The 25,141-nt window shown below is 58.6% G+C and overlaps 2 protein-coding genes across 4 annotated transcripts in view; one reads left to right on the top strand and one right to left on the bottom strand.

The window, feature by feature from the left end:
- Positions 1 to 14,639, top strand: STX6 (syntaxin 6). 3 transcript variants are annotated; one of them, XR_013931265.1, is made up of 9 exons: positions 1 to 132; positions 2,403 to 2,583; positions 3,205 to 3,288; positions 5,063 to 5,125; positions 7,355 to 7,477; positions 8,786 to 8,892; positions 10,559 to 10,653; positions 12,306 to 12,680; positions 14,225 to 14,639. XR_013931265.1 is itself a non-coding variant. In XM_080407461.1 (8 exons), exons 1-8 carry the CDS (start codon positions 98 to 100, stop codon positions 12,380 to 12,382), a joined length of 765 nt encoding a protein of 254 aa, XP_080263587.1. In that variant the 5' UTR covers positions 1 to 97; the 3' UTR covers positions 12,383 to 14,639. The 3 variants fall into 3 exon arrangements, 2 of the variants coding, with proteins under 2 accessions (XP_080263587.1, XP_080263588.1); XM_080407461.1 differs by having other exon boundaries at positions 12,306 to 14,639; XM_080407462.1 differs by lacking the exon at positions 10,559 to 10,653 and having other exon boundaries at positions 12,306 to 14,639.
- Positions 13,303 to 25,141, bottom strand: part of KIAA1614 — an 18,040-nt gene continuing 6,201 nt past the window's right edge. The window contains exons 2-10 of the mRNA XM_080407367.1: positions 22,803 to 23,438; positions 22,113 to 22,176; positions 20,769 to 20,924; positions 18,811 to 20,060; positions 18,593 to 18,722; positions 17,625 to 17,865; positions 17,008 to 17,120; positions 16,698 to 16,882; positions 13,303 to 16,325 (exon numbers count right to left, since the gene is read on the bottom strand). Coding sequence (XP_080263493.1) covers positions 16,132 to 16,325; positions 16,698 to 16,882; positions 17,008 to 17,120; positions 17,625 to 17,865; positions 18,593 to 18,722; positions 18,811 to 20,060; positions 20,769 to 20,924; positions 22,113 to 22,176; positions 22,803 to 23,438 — 2,969 coding nt within the window. The 3' untranslated portion in view covers positions 13,303 to 16,131. The remainder of the gene's footprint in view (positions 16,326 to 16,697; positions 16,883 to 17,007; positions 17,121 to 17,624; positions 17,866 to 18,592; positions 18,723 to 18,810; positions 20,061 to 20,768; positions 20,925 to 22,112; positions 22,177 to 22,802; positions 23,439 to 25,141) is intronic.

The raw sequence follows: 25,141 nt of genomic DNA on the forward strand, positions 1-25,141 counted from the left end.
GCGGCGCGTGACGGCGAGGGCGGGGCGCGGGGGGCGGGGCGCGGCGGCGGGGGCGGGGCGGGGGGCGCGCGGCGGCGGCGGGGGCGGCGGCAGCGCCATGTCGATGGAGGACCCCTTCTTCGTGGTGAAGGGGTGAGCGCTGCCCGCCGGCGGGCACCCCGCGCCCTGGGGGCCGGGGAGAGGGCCGGGGGGGCTCCCCCGGGCTGGGAGCGGCCTCCCGCAGCATGGCAGGCCTGAGGAGGGGCGGGCTGAGCGGCGGTCGGGGGTCTCTGGAGGCGATCGGGTGGGGGAAAATGGCGTCCCCGCCCCCCCCGCCTTGTCTGTGGGCCCCGCTGGGTGCCCGGCGTCGAGGGCCGGGCGCGGGAGGCCCCGGGGCGAGGCGCTGTGTGCCGGGCAGGTGCCGGGCCGCGCTCGGGCCTCCCCTCACGAAGCGCTCCCCGCCGCGCCGGGTAGGCGCCCCCCGGGGCCGCGGCCTGGGCCGGGGGAGGCGGGGGGGGCCCTGGCCGCAGGTGCGGGTGCTGGCACGGTGGCCCGGCTTGGGGACAGCCTGGCTGCCTGTCCCCGCAGTCAGAGCTGCCGTCAGAGCCAGGTAGCAGCGGCTGGGAAATGTCGCCCTTGGGGGGGTGTCACCAAGAGGCCGGGGGTGCCGGCCGGAGGGATGGAGAGGGGCAGGCACCGAGTTGCGGCAGAAACCGCAGCCTGGACTGCGGGCGGGAGTGGGAGCAAGCAGAGAAGGGCCCCGAGCCCAGGCAAACACAAACCAAAGGTGGTCAAGGCAGGAGGAAAGAAAAATCGTAACTAATAAGGTGAAAGCACCTTAGTCTCCAAGATCTACCCCAGGGCCACCATCAGCTCCTGCTGCAGGCCAGTCTCCTACCACATGTCGCAGTGGAAAAGCTCTCGGGAGCAGCGGAGGCTCCGAGGGGAGCGGTGGGGAAAGCCCTGTGAGGGCGAGAGGTGTGGGAAGGGATGCGGGTGCTGCCGGGGAAAGTGAATCGCTGCCAGGTTGAACTGGTGCTGAGGGGAAAAAATAGGAGTCACCATGGGTGGGGAGTAAACGTCCCGTCAAACTTCCCGGAGAAGTTCTTGCGCCGTGCGAGGAAGGGCTGGGAGGGGAGAAGGGATGTGCTGCCACTCCCAGTGTTAATTATTACCCAGTGGTTCGAAGGGGCTGGTGGTGGTGGAGCCACCGGTGTTGCATTTGGTTTGCTTTCCTGGTGTTTGTAACTCCTCCTGTCACAGGATATCCAGGTCTGCTTTAAATTCCTGCTCAGATGAAGGAAAAAAAAAACAACAACCAAACCCAAAACTTTGCTAGCAAGTAGTGGAGGGAATGAAGCTTGCCAGATCCTCAGTGCGGGCTGCTGACTTCAGGGCACTAGCTGTGGCAGACTCGGAGCCGTAGGCGTGTGAGAAGAGAAGGGCATGTGTTAGGGTGTTGAGAGTCTGCAGCTTAGACAGCAAAGTTGAGTACTTCAGGCCACAGTGTAACATAAAGAAAGCTGATGGCCTGGCACCCCTGTAGGTTGTGCGCTCAGTTGATCTGTCCTGAGCTTCCCTCACTGATAACCTGCTTTCCTTCACTGGGTATAAACACTTGCATCTTAACGTGGATGCTTGTGTGCAACCTCTTGGGCTTGCGTGGTGGCCACCTTTCATGCCAGAAAGTCTGGTCTCGTCTGCATCCCTCATTCTGGCTCCCCATGAACCTGGGGGAGGGCTTCACAGCTCAGGACCACAGAGTTTGTAAATACAGATGGCCACGGTGATGGACCATGACCCAAACTTACAGACCCACTTGCCCCAAACCAGCAAAGCAGTGTTCAGTGCTGTCAGCAAAGCCTACCTTCCCGTGCTGTGAATGCATTCATCTCCAAAAAGCTTAGAGCAGCAGAAAAGACTTCTGTTCCCTGAGCCAGCATAGTAGAGCTGTGTATTTTTTAAATGCTGAATTAAAATAAACAGTGCTCCACTCAACAGCCTGCCTGGCTGTGTTGTGGGGACAGTTCCTGTAATTCTGTGTGCCCTTAGGGTATCTGACATAGGTAGTCAAGAGGCTTTGGAGGAAAGCTGTTGAGAGGAATGCAAAACATTAATTGCCAAAGATGTGCCTTGTCCAGACACTCTGCCCTGGCTTGCCTGTGTGACACTTCACAGAAACTGCCCTAAAGAAATAGGTCCCTTCAAGCTGACCTGTAAGTTGCTGCTCAGTGCTTTGTGGTGCAGACAGGATTGTCCAGCAGCTAGGGCAAATCCTTATTTTACAAAGTATACTAAAACTTGTTTGAAGGAAAGATGTTTGGGAGAAGGCTGCTCAGCTGGGCACAGCGCTGTCCTGGTGTGACTGCTGTAGGGCAACTGATGTTAATCCCTTCGCTTCTCTTTAATCACCCTGGCTGCAGGGAGGTGCAGAAAGCTGTGAACACCGCCCAGGGGCTCTTCCAGAGGTGGACAGAGCTCTTGCAAGATCCCTCCATCGCCACAAGGGAAGAAATCGACTGGACCACTAATGAGCTCAGGAACAATCTGCGGAGCATCGAGTGGGACCTGGAAGACTTGGATGAAACAATTAATATCCTTTCTGTGGTCCTTTGGAGGTAGGGGTGTGTATTTCCCGAGTTGTACTAAACGGCTGAGTACCAGTGCTTGCCAGTAGTTGCTTTTTGCAGAAATCAGGACTATTTGAGGTCAAATTTTGCATTTACATCAGCTTTCCTCAGAGTGCAGATGGGAAATTAAGGCAAATGTGTTCAGCAAAAGGATTTTCCTTTTGCCTTTTTGTTTTGTTTTCCTTTTGACAAGGTATGTTCCAAGATGCTTTGTTCCAGAAAGCCTATTGTGTGCTGTATGAATTTGGATTTCTGTATAGTCAGTCATACTCCAGGCTGGTTTCCAGAAATACTCCTTTTTCCTTGTGTTCATCTGAACGCTCCTGAAAGCGCTGTGCAGCATCAGAGAACAAAAAAAAAAAAAAAAAAGCAAGAGAGAAACCTCACACTGGTGCATGTGCTGCACAGTACGTTCCTGCTATGCCTGTTTTTTCCTCCAGTGTTTCATATGTTGCTAATCAAATTTTGGGAAGAAGCACATCGCAGTGGCCATTTGGTAGGTCCCCGCTGAAGCACGCTTGGGGTTTGTCGATCTGTGTGCGTACCCACCACCACTAACGGGGATTCCTTGACTCACTGCCAACGCATTGTTGAGGCAAACCCACGGAAATTCAACCTCGATGCGACGGAGCTGGGTATCAGGAAAGCCTTCATCACGAGCACACGGCAGGTGGTCAGGGTAAGGAATGTGGGTTTGGGGTGGGAGTGCAGGGAAGGCGGGGGAGTGATTAGGCGGTTTAAAAAAGGAAAGCTTGTGGCTGTTTCTGTGCTGAACTGGAGAGCAGAGAATAAACCTGCTACCTGCTCTCTCTTAGGCTTCCTCCTCTTCCCTGTGTGCTCCCTCCTGGGGCTGCCCAGAGAGGTTTGGGGCTGCAGGGGTGCAGGTGCCCCCCCCGTGGCATACTCTCCTTTTCCTGCTGCGGCCCTTTAAGTCCTCACACCTGTCTCACAACAGCAAGCCTGGGAACCTATAGTAACTGGAGAGGAAGAGTAAAGATCCCACTGTGATGCAGGGGAGGCTAGAGCTTCTCTTCAGAGTTGAAGGAAATCGCAACTGTCCTGTGCTATTGTTGCACTAGTTTTCAAAAACAGGGAGTCCACTTTGAACACTGACAGATGGTTAAAGCCTAGCGTTATTGACATGGTGACTTCAGCTTCCTACCTCTACCAAACAACCACTAGATTTATTTTTAACTTCAGGGAGATTTTTTTTGTTTGTTTAAGCTCACACTTAGAAGCAAAAAGAGAATTTTAACAACTTGGTGGTAATAAATAGAGACGAAGCATCTTCTCAAAAACTTCGCTGCCTGGTAACAAGCTGATAGTTAGGAAGTTTTCTCCCTATTAATAGCTACACTGAGTTTAGCTTAGTTTCTGCTGTTCCTCATGACTCCGATGTTCCTGCTTCACAAAACGCATTGCTGTGGCTGGCAGCAAGCATGCACCCTACCTGCAGTCCTGTGGTCTGGATGCAGTTCCTAAGGCTTGCTGCGTGGGAAGGGATCCTGAAACCGCGCTGGCTCCGGGTAGCAGGCAAGTGCTCGCTGCCTTGCCCTCGATGTGGTCCGCTCCCAAACCCACAGGATCAGGCAAGCCTGCTCTATGGTCCTCTTTTCCTGGCTGAAAAGTGCTGGCTAATGGGTTTTGGAGCAGTGTTTCTTACTGTTAAATGAAATTCATTAGTGGCATTTTGCAGCCCACTTCCAGTTTCCATGGGGAAATTCCTGACGCACAGCAGCATGCGTATTAGCTGGTGAGAAGTAATCGAGTGGGATCTGATGCTCTTGGGTGATTTATTACACATCTCTGGACAGTAAAATACACCTAAATGTTCTGGTGACATCAGAACTGTGCTGGTGGATTAACCTCTGCTAGATCATATTGACTATTTGCTAGCCTACCCGGTGAAAACTAGACAACTTTATGTTGTGATGGGGAGCCTTCTGTGGCTAGTGATCTCCAGGAACTCAACAGCAAAACTTAAGTGGTGAAAGAGAAGATGTAGGCATAGTCAGAGAGGACGGCCACAGGACAGGAAGTCTGTCTCATACTGTGCAATATAAAACCAGATGCAACTGGGAATAAAGTACAGAGGCTTACAGGCTTCCATGACCTTGAGGAACATAACTCTTTCTTACAGTCTATCAATGGGAATATTAAATGTTATACAAATTGTTTCTGGCTGTAGTGGAACAAAATGTGCAGTAAATAAGGAATATTTTCAAAATATCCCATTGCTGTTGATTCTAGTATTAGTAAAACAACGAACTGTGATGAAGCTTTCTACAATACCTTTCTAGACTCTTTAAAACCATACATTTTCAAAGAAAACCTTCCTTCCCTCACCCCCCCTAAAGAAGCCTTGCTAGATATAGACAGCCCTGTAGCACCCTGAAACTGCTTGTCACCTCAAATCCAATGCTTACATACCACTTCTTTTGTTGAATAAACAGGAAATGAAGGATCAGATGTCAAACTCCTCCATGCAAGCACTGGCTGAAAGAAAAAACAGGCAGGTGAGAACCAGAAACAGGCAAGTTGAGTGCATGCAGTGGCTGTTTGGTACTTGAAGGAGTGAGGAGGATTTATTTGCTCTACCAGCTGTTGTCTTAAGGTACATGTTAGGTGAAACTTACATTTTCACTTACTCCAAGGCCCCATGGCGTAAGGTAGTGTATAGCGTTGATCAAAACTGTGTAAAAGCTGTTATTACAATATACATCCTGTCTGTAACTCATCCCGTTAAAAGCCTTTGTTCTGGAAAGGGACTTGCATGGTGCAGCAAAGCTGTGTGTGAACCGTGTCTGTTCTGCTGACCTGAGAGAGCTGGTTCTCACAGGCACGTTGCTGCCACCCTCTCAAAGCAGTAAATCAGCACTTGCCATCTGTCTCTGTCTTCAGATCTGGTTGTGTACAACTGTCAGTGTTGCATCATCTGGCAGTAAGGGGAATCTCCCTCCTCCTCGGGGGGAACGGACTCAGAATCCATGTCAGTGAATGTAATCCCGCGCTCTGCTGTATTTAGGAGCCAAAATGCTGCAATATCCTTTCACACAGCTGCCTTGTGTAATAGTTAGCCATGTAAGAAGATGGAAGAAGCTCAAGGAGTCTCAAGTTGTCTGTATTTGTAATCTAAGGAATAGGAATAGATGCAGCTTGTGTTTCTTCCCAGCTGATGAGGAGGCTGTAAGGAGATCGCAGAGCTGCCTCAGTAAAAGTCGGTTCATCCTTCGTATGATTTAACTTAACTGGTGGCATCAGTCTTGCCACTTGTGGCAAAAATGACAAATTGCAACAAGCTACCGAAAAGCACAGAGCTGATTCCTGAGCTTGCTACAGGGTTAATTGACATGATTGGCAAACACTTGAAGAAGCGAAGTCCCTTACACCCTTGCTCAAACAAGTCTGTAGCTGTGTCTGTGTTTTGCTGTTTTCCTTTGCGTGAAGTTCCTGCTAGCTGCGGGAGACCATATGGCCCAGCTCGTGCAGTGACATCTGGTCAGGAAAACCGACTTCCCTTTGCTGTCTTCCTCTCCCTTCCCCAGTTCCTCTCCTTCCTCCAGACCGTGAAGCTTTTCCAGCATGCCTTTGTGTCCGAGAGGCTGGCTGGTGGCAACCTGACCCTCACAGGCTAAGGCTGGCAAACAGGCCTTCCTGCTGAAGCTGCAGCAAAACAAGCACACCACGCTAAATAAGCAGTAGCTGCAGTTGCCACAAACTGGAGAGAACCAGGAGCTTGCTTAGTGTCTCAGGGGCAGACAAAGCTAGATGTCCTGCTGGCTTCCTGCACAGTCAGCCCGTTGGCTTTTGTTACTCTGCCTTGAACCTTGCAAGGCAGATGAACTGCAGAGACTGTTTTGGGTTTTTCTTACCACAGCAGCCTGGTCATTGTCTTGCTGTTCTTCATAAATACTCAGCCATCCCCTCCTGCCCGTGACCAGAAGCTGCAAGATGGTCTCATTACAAGTCGACCTTGCCACCACGCTGGTGGGCAGGGTTCCCTAACCCATTCATAGTGCTGCAGGGTGCAGCTCCTCACCTGTGGGCCGTGTTCGTTCTCCAGTGTCTGTCACTCATGTTATACTCCTTCCAGGGATGAGATTTAACTTGGCTGGAAAGCCATGTCCCTGCTGGCTCTGCACAACCTTCTCCATTCAGGTTGTAGAGCTTGTAAGCAAGTGTGATCTTGTATGCTGGCAACTGAGCAGTACGCCGGAGGAACAGGTAACCTGAATCAAAGAACATGAGCACACAGCACTGCGAAATACCACGCTATTTTATGGTCAGCTTAACTGGTTAAGTACTTTATCCAGACCCTCTTAAGCCCCTGTCATTAGTAGTACCGTGCTCAGTTCGAGCTATACATCTGTTAACACAATGGATCGGGATACATCCCAGCTCATGTGTCCTAGCATGCAGTGCTGCCTCTCGAGCAGACCTTTGCTAGTCCTTTGTGCTGTGCAGACCTCCTGTGCGTACCGTCTGTCAGTTGTACTCCAGCTCTCCTGCTGCTGGAGAGGCACATCTGCAATATCATGCTGCAGAGACTTCCCAGGCTGGCATTTTGGCATCGTGTTGTTTTAGTTTCTAACACCACTCTGACTGAGTAGCACTAGAGCAGGAGGAAAAGGATGTTGTATGCGTGTGTATGGGAGCGTTGCCTTGTCTGCCTTCCCCCTACACCTGTATAGACGGGCTGTAAGCAGATACAAGGGTGTTGCTAAGGGCTCTCTGCATCTGTTTAGGCACTCCTGGGAGAAAGCGGGAGTCAGAGCTGGAGCTCTGGACCTGACAAATACAGCCGTCTGGACCGGGAGCTGCAATTAGCAAATTCACACTTCATCGAGGAGCAGCAAGCTCAACAACAGGTAAGGCAGCTGGCACCATGCGGACTAAACACCTTTGCTTGCCAAATGAGTGCTGGGGATGAGGTACAGGCTGTAAGAAGGAAAAAAAACATTCAGTCTTTGGCTGGTCTGGATCCAGGGACCCAAGAGCCCTCCTCTTTGCTTGCAGTATATACATGTGCATGTGTTTCCTGTACACCACAGCCTTGGATGCATCCTGGTGCAGAGTTTTTAACCCTTGAGGCCTGAGTCTTCTGCTCTGTGCAGAAGGCAAACGATGTGAACTGAAGGATGTAGCACACTAAGCTTTAATACTACGGGGATTGCTGAAATCTTTGGAAAAGCAGAAATGTTGCAAACAGAAAAGAGCCTGTTTCTCTTATGCGGCTTCCCCTAAGCTGAAAAAATGAGCTGATGTTTGCTGTTGTTGGTGTGCATCTTCATCAGAACAGGCTAGAAGCAGGAGCACATGCCTGCTTCCTTTTCCTGCCTTTGTCAACAGGACATTCGTGAGAAAGCCTGTGCATGGGTTTTGCAAGAGCCCCTGGCGAGGTGCTTCCCCGCTGCAGGGGCAGTTCGCCCGGAGGTGCAGACCCACGTGCAGCAGCCCACTCAACACGGGCCTTTAAACAGGCAGCTCCTTGGAGATGCCAGACTCTACTAAAGCTAGTAGATGCTGCCTGGGCTCAGATGAGTTTTACCTAGTGACTCTAGGAAGATAAATAGATTCAGAAATAGGTAACTAGGGTAAGTCTAATCCTTAGTGGGACTGTGCCCTGAAAGTGACTTAAAAACATCAGCAGACCTATTCCTTTGGCACAGTCAGAGCCAGGCTTGCTATTTTTAGCTGTAGAAGCTGCAACAGCCTTTACTCACATTAACCTCTTGTTAGCTGCAGCAGGTTCCAGGTTATGTTTCCCAGGCACAGCATCTGTGTGGCTCCCTGGTGCCCCGCTGCCATACCTGCAGTGGACGGGGGGGCTTGTGGAGGTTTTGGTGACCAGCCCCTGTGGCTTTCAAGAGTCACTTTAGTGGTGGGTGTAGCCGGGAGGGGAGGGGGCATGGCTGAGCTGAGGCTGGATTTGCAGTGATGTCGACTGCAGCCTGCTGTGCCACAGGGATGCCATGCTGGGGAGGCTTACCTGTGGCTCTCACGTCGACATTTCTTAGGAATGCGGTCCTCGTTCCTGGTGGCTTAGGGCTGTGCTCAGGCCTTGCAGCTGACGCTGGCCAAGCAGTGAGTGTCTGTCCACTGGATTGTCTGGTGCCAACCCAGCTGCAGGAGGCAGCAGACCTGTAACTGCCCGTTTCCCTTCTCTTTGGTCCCAGTTGATTGTGGAGCAGCAAGATGAGCAGTTGGAGCTGGTCTCTGGCAGCATTGGAGTGCTGAAGAACATGTCCCAGCGCATCGGTGGGGAGCTGGAGGAGCAAGCAGTGTAAGTGTGAGACACAGCACCAAAAGTCCGGTGGGGTGTGGGGTTGGCTGCCACACAGCTGGTAGTCCATGCACGCGTATCTACCCCTGTTAGGGCCTTGAATTTACTAGTCTCTCAGGCAGCCTCTCCTAGCCAACCTTTGATTTTAGGCAGCAGAAAGCGTTTCTTACTGCAGCCTGCAAGGATCCAGCTGCAGTCTCATTGAAAGCCTGCACCTAGGGCAGGCTTGGCTGCCAGTTTACCCTTCCTTCTCTCTCCTTTTTATGGACCTTCCCTAAGGCACACAGTTGGCTCCTCTGCTTCAGGCATCCAGCAGTACTGAACAGATGAGGAAGGGAGGTGCTGTGTAATGGGGATACTGGGCACTTTCTCACTCCATGGGGTTTTGTGCTGCCCACAGATAACTGCTTGACCTGGGGGCTCTTGGCTCTGCCTTGCTGCTCTGAAACGCAGCACAGAGCTACTATTCATAGTTAAAGCTAAAAATATCCCTCACCCACGCAAAGGGTTAAAGGGTAGCTCACAAAATAATTTGCATCCATCCATTTACATATAAATTAGATTTCTTTCCCAGTGCATGTCCTTTGCAAACAACTGCATATAGTTTCCAGTTATGCAGGCTAACAGCTACCACTTCCAGAGGCTTGAAGGGTTCAATGCCTAAGAGCCCTCCTTGGCTGATAGAGACTGGAGGGCTATGTCCCTTGTGAAGTGACGTCTACTTTGATGGAGAGGAGGAACTTTACACCTACCTCCTGTATGAAGTTTTGCAGCATGAGAGTGTTCTGCTGTCATAGAAACACGTTACTGTGGTGTGTCCGCTTCCAAGTCATCACATAAGCCATCAGTGCTTGCTAGACAGTAGCAGGTAACTACTGCAATGCGTTTTTTTACAACTTTTTGCCCACTGAATGAGGGTTTAACAAGCACTCAAGAACCCCAGATGAAGGAAGTTGGTCCTTTGAAATATGTTAAGCTTTAAAGTCCCGCTGGCTGGAGACAATCGGATTGGTACCTTGATTCCAGATGTGCTTGTTTCTCTTCAAATGGGCTCTTGGCATTGACAAAACATGGCTTCATGAAGCCATGCTTCATGAAACATGAATCGTGTTCAGATTCATTACAGAATTCAGATTCACTGCAGTCGCTGTGTGGAAGAGGCAGAGGTGGTAGCTTCCATGCAGAGTTCAAAAAGCACCTTAAAAGCAATTGCAGATCTCATTCATGCTTGATACCTGACTGGAACAAGATTTTAGCTTCAGTTGCTAAGTCCTGAACAAGGAAAAGAGATTTAAAGTCCAACCTGGCACCTAGATCTAAGTAGTCTCTGCTAATCAGAGACTGTAAGTGAGACTTTCCTCTTAAAAGGAGGAAATTCCCTGCTCCTCACCTCGCAGGGGTGCGTAGAGCTCAGCCGTGAACATGCAGGGGACCAGTCCAACAGGAGTCCCAAATGACTTCCCACTTTCCACCAAAGCAGAGCTGCTGCTTCAGCAGGATTTCTTTCCCCCCTTGGTTGCTTTCAGGAGACCAGGCTGTGTTGTTTTCTCTGCCAAGGTGTGATACATTGATAACATTCATGTTTTGATCAATGTGTGTGAGCGTGCCGAGAAATGCTGAAGGGATGTGCCACTTGCTGACGAGTGCCGTGCTTCTCTGTCCCCAGGATGCTGGATGACTTCTCCCATGAGTTAGACAGCACTCAGTCACGGCTTGATAATGTCATGAAGAAGCTCGCCAAAGTGTCTCACATGACAAGTGGTAGGTCCTGGAAAGTGGGATCCAGTCCTGGAAAGGGAGAGACAAGCCTTTGGATCTTTGGGCTGGGACACTGTGTGCTCCCACCCACCGACAGCCATCCCAGACCCAAGCAGAGAGGAGGGAGCAGTTCTTGGTGCCTGAAAGAGAGGGAAGACTTCCAAGCCCTGCAGCTGCTCCTGCCCAGACACTGCTCTGCAGCCTGTCCTTTGCCTTTGCTTTATTTACAGATGCCTTTCTATTTATGCTGCTACTGCTGCGGTGGGAAAATCCCCCTCTAGATGCTAGGAGGGGAAGCTCTGCAGCCTCGTGCTCTGCTGCAGTTTCCTGGGCTGTCTGCTGAACAAAAGCTTTCAAGGTGCCATAAAACACTTGCCACCTCGCGTGGCTTCTCCCACACCAAATGCTTGCCTGCAGCAAGCCCCTTCCCAAATCCCACCTGCCCTCAGGCTGCTGGTGCCTGCCTGCCTGCAGGCCTGTGTCAGTCAGATACATCTCTCAGCTGGCAGAGGAAAGAGGTGATTTCTGCACCGGGGGGGAGGCTGAACCCACAAGAAAAGTCCTTATAAGGCTGTGCCTGAAGCCGGTGGGCTGGCAGGGTGCCGCGGGCAGAGCAAACAGGAAACCCAGCGTGCCTGCCGGGAAGTCCCCCGCCGCCTCCTCGCCTCTCTGAGCGCTGGCGGTGCGCCCAGCAGTTGCCTCCTCCGTTACCCCTCTCCCGTAGGTGCTTGGGTAGGTTATAGAGGCAGCATCGAGTCGGGAGGAGAAGTATTCTTCAGGATTAGGCTGGCTGGAGGATTAATGAGGTGGTGGAAATATGGCCCTAGAGAGAGCATTTGGAGTGCTGATGGTGCACTTGGGGTCACCAGTAGCCCAGTGGCAGCACAATCGCTGGCAAACTGTGTGTATCTCCCTTTTCCTCTGAGAAAAATGCTTTGATCATTGCGGAGTGCTTCTGAGAGTTGTGAAAGCATTTCTGCTGCCCCTGGCGTCACATGTGGTGGGGCTGACCAGCAGGGCTCTTCCTGGGGTAGCTACCGTACCCAGAATTTGGGACGGGGTGCCAGCAGCCCTGTCCCTGCTGCTGCACCGTGATCTCATCTCACAGGGGCTTTATCTCACCGTCACAGACACTGCTACAGACAGATAGCAGCTCTCAGAGGTGATGCAGTGATGAGCTTCTGCAAAACATGCATGGGGACAGCAAGGTGTAAAGACATCCAGGGGAGACCTCATTCCTGGCACTCTCCTAAGTGGAGCTGTCACAAGCTCTTCCTGGCAGAGCTCTTTTGGGCAGCTTTCACTGGACCCCTTCTTGTTCCTTCAGCAAACAGGTTACTCCCTGACTGAACAGCAACACCTAGCAGCTCTCTGCTTCTTCCTCCTGATTGCTTTTGTCCCAGCCAATCAAGTTTGAAATTGGGGAGAAGCCTCAAAATTCCCACAGCTGTCCCCAAAAATGCATGTGTCCTGGAGGAGGAGTGCTGTTGCCGCATGGACTGCAGTGGGGCACGCTGCCAGAGGAGCTGCTGCTTTGGCTTTTTGTAGCTTCTTTAAGTTTAAATTGAGCTCCTAGCAGTACAGTGAAGAAAACCTCTCCCCCGATTTTTCTTCTCTGTTAAAGCAGGAAGACTGATGCTTCCTTTTCCTTCCAGATCGACGGCAGTGGTGTGCAATTATCGTCCTCTTCATCATCTTGCTGGTGGTGCTTATCCTGTTTTTTGTCCTGTGATGGACTGAACTTCCTCGGACACCCCCTCCCCGCCCCCTCGCCCCTGTAGCATGGGGAAATGAAGCTCTCACCATTTCCGTCCGCCCACAGAGATCCCCAGCAAGAAAACCCGCACCCAGCTCTTACCATTCTCCTCCGAGGACCGTGGCTCAGCCAGCGTCTCACCTGGACCCGGGGAGAGGGGGCGGGGGACTGGAGCTGCCTCCTCCCCCGGTGCAGTGCGATCTGGACCTGGGCTCCAGGTTTGGACCTTGGCAGCTGGAGGGGGACTTGACCCCTGCGCTTCCACCCCGTGCAGGTAGGAGCCGGTTGCAGCGGTCCCAAGCCGCCTGTGGTTGGATGCGGACACAGAGCAACGAGCCCTGGGGAGGACGGGACAGGGGAGAGGAATGAATTCACTGAGCATTACAAACCACATCGCCAGCCCGCGGGTGCTCGCCAGCCAGAAACATTACCGGGAGGAGCGGTGGTGTGAAACCCCACGCGGCCATGGCGAGGGAGGGGAGTCCCGGCTGAACTCCCCCTGCCCCACGCTGCCTTCCCCCCACGGGCTGGCTCCGTGCCGCCGACTTACCGCCGAGGTGCCACGGCGAGTCTGCAGCAGCATGTTCACATCCACCACCCCTCGGCAGAAGCTTACGCGCAGGGTGTAGCACCCTGCCGTCGGCCAGCCCGGCACGGTTACAAACCCCAGAGCTTTAAACCTGGGCTGATGCACACTGAAAGCTGGCGAACAACCGTTAGCTGGAGAGTGAGTTTCTTAAAAGCTTTTGAAATTGCCTCCTTCGTTATACAAGCCTCTAAAGCTCATTGATTGATGCTTTCTTTGCCCTTGTATAACTGAGTAACTGCTTCTGTTTAACAGCTGCTTCCCTTTGGCAAGTGATTTGTCAGGTCTAAAATAACTTATTTTTTTTAAGAAAAAAAAAAAAACTTTAAAGATTTTTTTTTATGACCATTCAAGCTACGTTCTCTCTGTGGGTGCACGACGTGCATTATCAGAGGAATGGGGCTCAATTATGTATTTTAAGTGCATATGAACTTGTAAATAGGATGTCTTAATTTTTCCCAACCTCTGTTTTTTGGACACCTCTGTCATAAGCAACCAAAAGGCAGGAGATTCACAGCTAGGTCATGTTTCTGTATTACTTCCCAGTCTTTTTGTTACCTTTGAGTTGTCGGTCGCTTGAGTTGTCTCAGCAGTGTCGGATAGCCTAGTTGTCTCCCTCGTACAGTGAATTAAGAGTTAGCCAGGAGTTCCAATACCAAAATACGATGAAGAAAGCTTACCCTGGCAGCATCACTGGGGAGTAACGCAGACGGGGGTTTCGTGCTGTAAACGCCGATTGCAGGGTATGGGGTGGCTCTTCAGGAAAACAAAACCGATTTCTTCCTGGCATCTGCTCCCATATTTAAGTTGCAAACACCAAAAGACTCGGGACAGGCTGGCTTGTGCCTCCCATCTGGGTCTCAGATGGGGCTGGGGGAGGTGATTAATTGGTGCTGATGCTAAGACTTCTGCTGAAATTGCAAATCACCCCCGAAAATCATCCTCCCCAAGCAAATCATCCTCCCCAAGCGGGAAGCTCACCACCAGACAGCTTTACCTCCGGGATGCTTAGCCCAGACTGAACACTCCTCCCCACCGGGTTTGTGTCTCCCTTCAAGCAGCTGTGTGACACCCCCCCTGCCCCCCCGACAGCCGGCGGCACCGTGTGCCGGATGGGGTTTGGGGGTGTCTGTGAGACCGAGCTGCCCTGCCGCAGCCTGCACGGGTGCTCTCATCGTTAACACCCACGTGCCCTTAGCACCAACCCGTGCTAATTCTCTTCATCCTTGCAGAGCACCTCGCTTCTTTTGGTTACGCTGCAAGAAATACGCGGTGTCCCCTTTCCAAGGCTGGCTATCGCAGTGTCTGTGTAGCTCCTTGGGTTTCATACCTCTCCGAGAGCAGGTTCCCGGGAGCGTGAGTCCGAGCAGGGAGCAGGGCTCGCTGTTGGCCGGTGTTTGCACACCTCTGATCCCCGTCTTACTTTCGGCGTGGTTGTGCCTGCTCCGGGAGTGACTGCCGGCGCTCCATGCGGGACCGCTCCTTTGTTAGAGGGCGGCCCAGCTGCTGGCGTCACCGCAAGCCACCAGACTGTCTTCAGTCACTTTTCTTGTGTACATTTGCTTTTTCTGTTGGTGGTGGTGCCCCTCCCTTTAACAGTGAATAAACGCATTGCTGCTGTGTCACGCTGGGCAGCGGCAGAGATCACGGGTCGTTCGTGCAGTGACCTGGCTCGGGACACGCGGGTGGTCTGGCACGAGGTGGCAGGAGAAGCTCCCACCAGCATCTGCCAGGCATCACCCTCCTGGCTTTTAAGGCATAAGCGGTAGCTGCAGTTTCTGGGGTCTCCTCTGCGCCTTGAGCAGCTGCTGCCCAGATGTGGGGGATGCTGCAGGCAGCTGCAGCCCAGACGCGTGGGCGCCAGCGTGCAGAGGGCAGCCATTGCTGCCGTGCTCCTCTGTGTGCCGGCCTCGGCGCCTGCTGAAAAGGCTTGTCCCCGCGCAGCCACCCCGGCGCCGCGGCACAAGTTTCCCCTTCTGTGGCTGGAAGGAAGAAAACCCCCAAACCAGCAGCAGGAGCGCAGACCCCTCTAATTAGTGACGGATACTTGCAGGCGCATCCCCACCGCTGCCCCGGCAGTGCTCGCAGGAAGAGGAGAGCTTCCCCCCACCCCCCACGCTGCTCAGTGGAGCACGGAAGGGGGGTTCTGCTCTCTGAGGGACGCTGCAGCTGGCTGAGCCCCCCACCTCTGCCTGTCCAGGGCACCCCCAGCATCACAGCACTGTCAGGAGGCAGCTGTTGGAGCGGGTGGGCCATGGGAAAGTGGGCAGCAAAGAGCCTGAGCCCATCCAGAGCCCTCCCCCCCGAACACAGGCTGCCGGGGGGTGCATGGGGAGAGCCCCTGCCAGCACAGCTCTCTGGGGAGCGCGGCCCCCAGGAGGCCCGCCTGCTCCGCAGACCGAACAGGTCCTTGGGCCCCAAAGACCTCCTGCCCTCAGGTGACAGTGTCCACAGGCTGCACACCATGGCGCCCCACAGCCAGGGCGCCTACAAGCTGCCCACTGTGGTTAAACTTTGGGGGGTGGGGGGCTGGCTCAGCCCCATGCGAAGGTGCCCACACGCTTCCCAGCTCCCAGACCTGGCTGCAGCTCCTGCGCCCACCGGCAGCCCCGTGACCCCGGGGCTGGGGCATGTCCTGTTCCCTTGGCCAGCCCATGCCAGCAAGCATCACCCCAGCCCCTCCGTGCCACCCACAAAACAAAGGCACCCTGTTTCGGCATTACTTTTTTTTTTTTTTTTTTAATCCTGTTTGAAATAATTTAAAAGAAGCCCACCACCCCTGCAGGCAAGGGAGCCCTACATCTCCTGGGGTCACAGGGATGGGACATTCCCACCTCAGTGCCCAGCAGGACAGACCCACCCTGGCTCCATGGCAGGGCTGGGCTGTTCTCATACTTGGGGCAGCTCCTGGAGACACTGGACACGGTCTTGGGGGTCCTTGATCCCACTCTGTCTCCTGGGGGGCCAGGAAACCCGCCTGCCCCCCACCCCGCAACGGGGAGCCGAGTATTGCACCGGAGCCGCGCAGATCGTGGCACCGCGGGGCAGCTTGCTCCACGCCATGCTGTCCTGCAGCATCGGGGCATGTCGGTGGGATGTCATCCTCCTCCCGCCAGGCTTCCCGGGAGCCGTGCAGGGGCTACCGGCGTGCCGGCCGGTGCCTGAGCACGCGGAGGGACAGGGTGTCCGCCTGGAGCAGCAGCTCACGGATGCGGGCCAGCCCCAGCCCCGAGACGGCCGCCCCGTTGACCTGCAGGATCTCGTCCCCCACGCCCAGCAGCCCCGCGTACAGCTTGGCCGTGCCGGCGTCCGCCATCTCCTGCACGTAGACACCTGCGGAGAGGGACGGGGCGGGTGAGCCCCCCAGCCTGCGCCCCATGGCTGGGGCTGTGCCCCCCGGGGGTGCCCGGGGGCCGCACACTGTGCCCGGGCACGGGAACAAATTCACCAGGAACAGCCTTTGGGATGGGCTGTGTGTCCCCAGCCAGGGGCTGGTGGGTACACGGGACTGTGCGTGGCCAAAGCCAAGTGTGGCAGCGACCCCCCATCCAGTGTCACCCCAGAGGGCTCAGATAGGATGGAGCAGCCCCCTCCACCCATCCCTGAGCTCAGTCCTGGGGGGGGACGAGAGCCACCGTGGAGGGGCTGTGCCGTGCCGTGCCTCCCCTGGGGCTCGGGTGAAGCTTTGGGATGACCCCACCGCACCTGTGTCAGGCCGGCCGTGCCCGGAGGTGACACAAAACCCGAAGGCGCCATGGGGGGGTCGCTGCAGCTCCAGCTGGCTGGTGCCGTCGGGGAAGACCTCGACCACACGCCCCACCGCGTGCAGCCGCCCGGGCACCCCGATGTCCTCCACACTCAGCGAGCGCCGCGGCCCCGAGCCCCCCTTCCTGTGGGAAGAGGGGAGATGGGGTGAGCGGGGACCCTGGGAAGATGCTGGGGACCAGATGCTGGGGCTCCCAGCCACTGCGTGTGGCTGAGCACCCCAAAAGAGCCTTTCCAGGCCCCGTCCTACCTGTCGGCCGCAGGCTGGGGCAGGAGGTAGGCGCTGGCGCGGGGTGCCTTGCCCAGGAGGGGGTGCAGGCTCTGGACAGAGGCAGCTTTTTGGGGCTGGCAGAAGGGTGACACCTGGGGAAAAAGCACCCAGTTGAGATGGGGACAACCGCAAACACCGTGCAGCCCTGTGCCCACTGATGCGCTGAGGGAGCGGGGGGCCATGGGGGCATCCCACACCCCTGCCCCCCCCACCAGAGCCCCCCCTAAACTACCACTGAGGAGGGGGAAGCTGGTGTCCCCTGCCCCAGCCCAGGACACCCACCCAAGGAGTGGGGTTCTTGGGGAGGCACCTCACTGCTCAGCTGGGACCCCACACCAAATTACCCCCCGCTCCCCTCCCCAAATCTGCTTTTCCACCAGCCCACCCACCCCTGGCTTGCTGCTTGCTCCTTCCTTCCCACTCCCCATCTGGCTCCAGGTTTTTCAAGCCCCTTAGGCAGCTTAGGGGTGGCGCATGCCCCCCCCCTCCCCGGGATCATAAAGCAATGCTCGGGAATGCTTCACCCCCCAGCCCAGCGCCCCCCTCCTGTGGGACCCCCGGGACCCCCCCTGCATGGGGTGACATTTCAGGCTCACCAGCTGCAGGGACTGCAGGGAGGGTGACTTCTTCACGCCGGGGCCATCCTGGGGGACGCTGCTGGGGGCCGGGAGCTGCTCCATGCTGTAGCAGCGGAAGCGGCCCAGGCGCTGCTTGGTGCTTTGGCTCAGGCTGCACAGGAGCTTCTTCAGCCCCGACGCCGAAGCACTGCTGCCCTTGCGGCTCGCTGGCCGCCCCGGCTCCCTGGATGGAGAGGGATGACGGCCATCCACCACGTGCCTGCAGGGGGAACAGGACCGGCAGCTGCCTCGGGGCTTGGGGGGCGTCTTGCACCCCCCTTCGCAGCCTTGAGAGCAGCAGCACGGTGAGATCAGGGTGCACGGTGAGACTGGGGTGCAGCCGCCCTGTGGCAGTAACCTCGCATGCACTAGGGATGGCTTCAAGAGCCAAAGAGACCTGAAGGGCTCCCTACCCATTTTCCCCGTAATATGGGGGGTTTAACACCTCTCAGACCTCCCCTGCTCTCTGCCTGAAGGGATTGCATCCTGGCAAGGAGCTCGAGCGACCCAGCGCTGCCTCCGAACCCTCCTGCCAGGCTGAGACATGCTGCGCCTGGGCCCAGATCCAGCAGGATTGTGTTTGGTGATCCCCAAGGCAGCCCTGGGGCTGACAGCATTTAGCAGCCGATTTTTCCCCCAAAAGGGAAGAACCTGGCACTGAGCTAAACACCTCCAAGGTCACCCACCATCACGTCTGCTGCAACACCCCCCCAGTGGAACCAGATGTGGGGTGAAATGCAATTCCCCCAAACCCGCTTGAACACACATGCAAAATTATCACCCCCACATTGTGGTTTCTGGGAGGTTTTTTGGTGCCGAAAGGCAGAGTCCCACTGGGAAACATCGTGGGGGGGCTCAGCCTGGCCACATCCTGCTGCACTGAGAAGGGATGCTCAGGGATGCAGCACCCACCACGCAGTGCAGGATGCTGGCAGCCTCTCACTCACCCGCGTGCCGCACTCCCGGCTGGCTGCGGCTGCTGCTGCACTCCGGGCGTCCTGGCAGCTCCCCCAGGGGGACGAGCAGCCTCCTGGGGCGTAAGGGCGGTGGGGCTAGTGATGGACTGTGACGGTGCCCCTGCAATCGCAGTGAGACATTCACATCCCCACTTTGCTGGGGACCCCCACCCACGCCGGGTGCCCCTGTGCTCGTGTGGGTCTCTTACCTCTGCCTGTGCCTGGGGGGTCTGGCCCGTGGGTGTTGTTGCAGTTGTTGGTGGACAAGGCACGGAGGGGGCTCCCTGGGAGCCACCTGGGACTGCAGGGACCCCGTCGCTCCCCCGGCCCCACCGTGCCCCCGGGCTGGCAGGGCGCAGCGCTCCCAGCATCCCGCTCTGGGCCCCCGCTTCCTTGGCTCGACGCCCGGCGGCTGCCACTGGAGAAGAGGGCTTTCCTGCAAGGCACCTGGGAGCAGGCCTTTTTGGTGGGAGGGGGAGCGGGGAGGTGGATGCCCGACGTGGGGGTGCCGGCCCCCAGCTGCGAGGAGGGGTCCAGGGGCTCACTGGGCTGCTGTGGGGTACGCGTGGCGTTTCCCACCCCCTTGCTTCCCGTGGGATGCTGGGGGGGATCCCCGTCCTCCTGGCTACCGGCTCTCCCTGGCAGTGGGGGGCAAACAGCCCCCGTCCGGCTCGTGGCACCACCAGAGCCCCCATCCCCCGCACGGGGGTCACCGCTGGCTGCACTTGCCCCTTTCCCGGCCCTCGCCTCCAGCTGCGGGGGGGCACAGGGGGCCCTGTGCCCGTGAAGCCGGGGGTCCCGGTGCCCCCGCAGGTGGGGGCTGTGGGGTCCTCCCTCCTCGCTGTCTGTCCGGCAGCCGTCGGAGGTGTCGGTGCTCTCCAGGGCTGAGTCCACCTCGTCGATGTAGGTGACGTCCCCGATGTACGTCTCCTTGATCTTCTCGGTGTGGATGTGCTGCCGGGAGGGGAGGATCCACAGTGGGGACCCCCGGGGGCCCAGAGCCCTGGTTTTGGGTTCCAGCCGGGCAGCACTCGGCCCCCCGCTGTCCCCTGGGACGCTTCCTTGTGCCGCAGGGCTGCTTTCGGCCACAGTGGTGGCCACCGGTGTGTCTGTGCCCTGGCCGCCAGCAGCACCCAGGAAGGAGCCGCAGGCGCTGCACTTGCCGCCTGCCATGAGGTCGCCGCTCTGGGCTTTGGGCTGTCCAGCCCCGTCCCCTGGCTGCCTGCCCCTGGCCGGCTCCAGCGAGCCCAGCGCCGAGCCCAGCGCCCGCCGGTGCCGCAGCTGCAGCCGCTCCAGGTACCGCACCTCGGCGTCGCGGGCCGACTCATCCTCGAAGCGGACGCGGGACGGGGATGGTCCCCGCGGCCGCCGTGGCTGCCCGCAGCTCGAGTCCCCACTCGACGAGTCGCTCAGGCTCCCGCCGTCCCGCGGGGCGATGCTCGGCCTCCCGCTGGGCTCCCTGGCGTGGGGACAGACCGATGGGGGACAGGCCAGTTGCAAGGGCTGCCCAGCTTCCTTGGGAAAGCGAGGCAGGAGGGGGAAACCCTGCAGAAGCTGGAGCAGGAGGAAAAGTCCACCTGATGCTCCACCCCGCTGCCCTCCAGCCCCCTGCCCGGAGCTGAAATGGTGAGAGGCTACGGCGATGCCCGGCTGCCACGGCACAACCGCCATCACCTTTCCCCTGCATCGAAGCGTGCGGTGGCTCGGTCCCAGACACTGAATGGCACAGGACCCACACACAGGGCAAACCGCGGCTTTGGTACAGCCCCCCAGCCCCGAGCCTCCCTAGGGAGGTGCTCCCCATCAGCTGGGAGACGCAATCCCCCAGGCAGCCGGGAGCACACGGTTCATGCCTCCACATCATCATCAAACACAATTAAACACCCCGCAAATATTACGCTGGAAAGGTTTCACGCGTGCCCGGGCAGAAGGATGCTCCTGCGAGCAAAGCTGCTCACGCACGGGGATGGGGCTGCGGACCCTGGCTCTGCACACACGGCTGCACGCTCTGCACATGTGCCGGCACGCGTGTGCATGCTCTGCACATACATGCACACCCTGCACATGCACCAAATCCAGATTCCCCCCCTGAGAGCGCTGTGGCAGCGGGGTTGGGGGCGGGGGCGGGGGGGAGAGGCAGGATGAGGCCCGTGGCGCTGGCACTGACCTGGGGTGCGGGATGGCGGTGGCCGCGGGGAGGAGGAGGATGTCGTGGCTGGCGCGCAGGGGGTTCGTCCGAGCCTTCATGCGGGCGCGTTGCAGCAGCTGCTTGGCCTGCTCATGCCGCGGGCTCAGCTCGAGCTCCTGCCTGGGGACAAAGGCCCTGCAGCCCCGCAGCAGGGAGGGGGATTAGGAAAAAATAACAGGGATTAGACATGGTTTAACGGTGACGATGAGGCTGCTCTGCCCAGAGAAAACAGGGCCCAGCCTCCATGCACAGGGACAGCCAAGCAGGAGCCCCCGTAACTCCCGGTGCCAGGCGGGAGGAGGTGGGTCACACCCCACACCGGTGATGCTTTGAGGGGGCTCAGCGCCCACACAGCTCGGGCACCGACTCGGCCAAAGCAGCGCTTTGCACCACGAGCACGCCAGAGTGGGTGAGGAAACCGAGGCAGGCATCGCCTCCGACCCCCGCCGGTGTAAATCCCACAGCGATGTGAACACAGGTAGGTTTGGGATAACCCCCCTGTCCCGGCTGCCTTCCCTTGCTTGCAGGGGGTCTCCCCTCCACCCCCACCCCCCCAACACTTCCCCAGCTGCAGGGTGGGGGATCCATCAGCTACAGGAGGGCACAGCCCTGCTCCAGCGCTGCCTTCCCAGTTGGCCATGGCCCTAATCCCTCTGATTAAAATAATCAGCTCAGGCAGTTGCTTTGGGGAGCCTGGCCTTAACCTTGTCATGGCAGGAGGGTGGGCGCACGCCAGCCCCCAGGCAAGCCCCCTGTGCAGCACCGGGGGGGGTCCAGGCTCCCCCCCAGCTTTTGGCTGCCCCTGCTCATGGGGAACGCAGCACTCCCGGCTCTGCCCTGCACCCCGCTGTCCCCGACCCTGCAGCCACCGGCGCGGAGCAGAGCCAGTAACCACCACACAGGGGGGTCTTCCCCACACACTTGCTTCCCCCACACAGCTCCCAAGCTCCCAGCCTGGCTCCCCAGCCCACCCTGCTCACCTGCCTGTCCCACCTCTGTATTTTTAGTCCGTACCTCTAAGGTTTATCATTAGTCCAACAAGATTACACACGCCTGCTGCCTCGATCCTCTTAAGCACCTGGAACAAATTTCTGTCCCATTCTCTTCCCCAGCTCCCTTCTCACCCTGGGGTCCTGGTGGGGACCCCTGCCCTGCTCGCACAGAAGCATCACTGGAACCCTGCCATGCTGGGGGCCTGCGCCCCAGCCCTGCCCCAGAGCCCCACCGAGCCCCAGCCCTGCTTTGAGGGGTGCATTTAAAATACAATTCTGGGGAGGGGGAAAGAAGCAAACGTCTGTCTCTGCCACACTGGGACCAACCTACCTGCAGCCCTCGGTGTCCTGCAGCGAGACCCCCGAGTCCCAGTCCCCGTCACTGGCTGGCACCTCTGAAACGCAGGACAGGGGAAAGTATCAAAAGCCTGGCTGGACTGCAGCCCCTACCCTGATCCACCTCAATAGCACCCACGGACCCCCAGCCCCACTCCTCAGCCCATCCCAACAAACACCCTTCTCAGGGCAATCCCACCCGCTCGGCTCTGGAGAGACCCCAGAGGAAGGGGACATGGGGACATGGGCAGCAGCACCTGGCGCGTGCGCCCGCAGGGATGGGCGCTGCGGGGTCATTAGGGCAGATGCTTTCAAAGGAGGAATTAAATCCCTTTCCCGGTGGCAGCTGGCGAAGGGAAGGTGATGCCCGCAGACCTTGACTGCCCCAGAAAGTGAATTTCTTGCTTTTGCTTTTCGCAGCGACATTCCTTGCCAGGACGCCGGAGGGACCCGGCAGCACCCAGAGCACCCCAGCGATGGAGCACCCCGCTTTGCCTGCGGGCACCTCCTACAGCTGCTCGCAAAGGGGATGCAGCACCCGTGGGGGCCAGGGCAGCCCCGGGGTGCAAACCGGCCGCGTGGGAGGCTGGAGGACAGCACCGAGGACCCCCATGTGTCCCAAAGCTTTTCCTTCCCGCACCCAGCGGCTCTACCGGAACAGCTGTCACCTGCCCAAATCACGCACCGGGAGCGGCGAGGCCCAGCACCTCCTGCAGCAGCCGCCGGTTCCTCTCCACCCGTTCGGCCAGCGAGAGGCTCTCCCAGCCCTCTGCCACGGTGGGGGACACGGAGGGACCCTCCTGGTCCCTTGGCAGGGTTCGTGCCTCTTCTTCCAGGGGAGGTCTCTCATGGGGGGAGGCAGAGCCCCGGGACCCGCTGCCCTTGTCCCGGGGGAGCTCAGTGCCTCCTGGCACATCTCCCCTGGGTGACGGCACCCGCCAGAGCCCCGGGGTGCCAGTGCGGGGTGCCGGGGCTGGGGGGCCACCGGCCAGGGGCTCCCCGCCATCCAGCAGCCCATCCGTCAGGTAGGTGCGGAGCTGAGCCCGCGGCTCCACCGCCGCTGCATCTGCCCCCGGCTTCCCCCGCCGCGGCCGGGGCTTCTTGGGTGAGGGGCGCTCAGGGGGGGCTGCGGGGGTCCCTGACCGACTGCTCCCCCTCTTCTCCTTCAGTGCCTTCACCTTGCTCTCCAGGACGGCGTGGGGGCCACGGGGGGAATCAGGGGGCTCCGGCAGGGCAGGGCTCCGGCCGCCGCTCTGGCCGTGCTGCCTGGGGGGCCGCGGCACCCGCCGTGTCTCAGCAGGAGAGCCCCCCTCCATGTGTCCTGCGGGGAGAAAACCCAGGGGAGGGTGGGCTCGCCCCCCCGGCACCCACCCTGGTGCCTCCTAAAAAACACATCTCTCCTGGCCACCCGAGGCTCTGCCGGCAGCGGGCACCGTGATGTGCCCAGGGTGTCTGCGATGCCACCGCCGTGCACGGCCGGGTGGGGAAGGGGACAGGGACATGGCCCAGCACGAGGCCACCCAAAGCACTGACACCAGCATCACTCCAGAGCGGGTGGGTCCCCAAAGCGGGTGGCCTTGCCCATGCTTTTTGGGGCACCCAGCAAGATGCCCCCGAGGGAACCAGGTCAGGGCCCCCGAACCCCCGAGAACCGAAATCCCTCGCGGCTGCACCTCGCCGAAGGTCCCACCCGGCAGATATCGCCCCCCTGCTCCCCCCGGGGTCACACGTGTCACTTGTCCTGCACCAGCCTCCTGGGCCCGGTGACACCCACGTGCCGCTGCCCCCCTGCCCCCCGCCGGGAGCATCTCGCCCCACCGGACCCCCGCAGGAGCCTCCCCCGTGGCCGGGGTTGCAGAAGCCCCCCCGAGAGCCCCCCCCACCCCAGGATCCCCCCCCTACGGCTCAGGGCAGCCCCTCGCCGCCCCGGGGCAGAGCGGCAGCGGGACGGGGCTGCGGGCGGGAGGCGAGGGCAGTCCTTACCCCCGGAGCGGCATCGGGAGGGGGCTGGGAAGAGGGAGAAGAAGGCGGAAGAAGGGAAGGAAGCAGAAGAGGGGAAAAAAAATTAAAAAAAAAAAAAAAAAAAGGACAAACCAGCAAATCCCAGCCCCTTCAGCCGAGCCAGAGCTCAGCCGCTTGGCTGGGCTGCGGGGCCACGGCCAGCCCTGCCTCCCGCCCGGCCCCCCGCCGCCTCCTCCGCCTCCTCCCCCCCCTCCTCCTCCTCCTCCTCCTCCCCCCCCTCCTCCTCCTCCTCCCCCCCCTCCCCCCCCTCCTCCTCCTCCGCCTCCTCCTCCTCCTCCTCCTCCACCTCCTCCTCCTCCCCCCTCCCCCTCCTCCGCCTCCTCCTCCTCCTCCTCCTCCACCTCCTCCTCCTCCCCCGAAGCGCCGGCCCAATCCCGCCCCCCCCGCGGCGTGGGGGTCCCGGCTGCGGGGCGGGGGTCCCGGCCGCCCCCCGGGAATGTCCTTTGCCTGGGCTGCGCGTTCGGGACGGAGGGGGGTCAGCACGGCCAGCCCCCTCCCCGCGCCTGCCGAGGGCGGCACCCCCCGGGGCTCTGCCCCGCACCGGCAGCTGGGGCTTCAGGAGGCCCAGAAGGATGGGGAGGGTGGTCCCGGCTGGGGGGGGGGCTCCAACCCTCCCCAGCCCGGCAGCCCAGCCTGCTGGCTGCGGGCACCCCCACCAGCATCACGCCTCGGCCGCTGCGCTAAACTTTCCCGCAGGCCAAACCCTGGCCGGAGCTCACAGCCAGGGCCAGCTGAGCATCTCCAGGCAGGAGGGTGGTGGGAGCCAGGCTTGGTGCACCCACCCACCACCACCCCTCGGCCCAGTGTGCACCCTGCACCCCCCCCGCTCCCCACACACCAACCCCCTGCCCTCGCCCCCCCCCCCCCCCCCCCCCCCAAGACCCCTCAGAACTCATCACATGGGGTGAGGGTCCCGGTGGGCACCGCTTACCTGGGGGTGCTGGGGGTGCCGTCCCCGGGGGGCAGCAGGGGTGCTGCGGGGGCCATGGGTGTCCCAGTCCT

The sequence above is a fragment of the Falco punctatus genome (assembly GCF_963210335.1).
Source record: "Falco punctatus genome assembly, chromosome: 11".
Lineage (NCBI taxonomy): Eukaryota > Metazoa > Chordata > Aves > Falconiformes > Falconidae > Falco > Falco punctatus.

What these genes read in the sequence shown, in the direction of transcription:
- STX6 (XM_080407461.1), top strand. Translation starts at nt 98, where the DNA reads ATGTCGATGGAGGACCCCTTCTTCGTGGTGAAGGG. An exon ending in AAACAATTAATATCCTTTCT is followed by an intron (nt 2,584 to 3,204) that starts GTGGTCCTTTGG and finishes CGCATTGTTGAG; the next exon opens with GCAAACCCACGGAAATTCAA. An exon ending in AGCAGCAAGCTCAACAACAG is followed by an intron (nt 7,478 to 8,785) that starts GTAAGGCAGCTG and finishes CTTTGGTCCCAG; the next exon opens with TTGATTGTGGAGCAGCAAGA.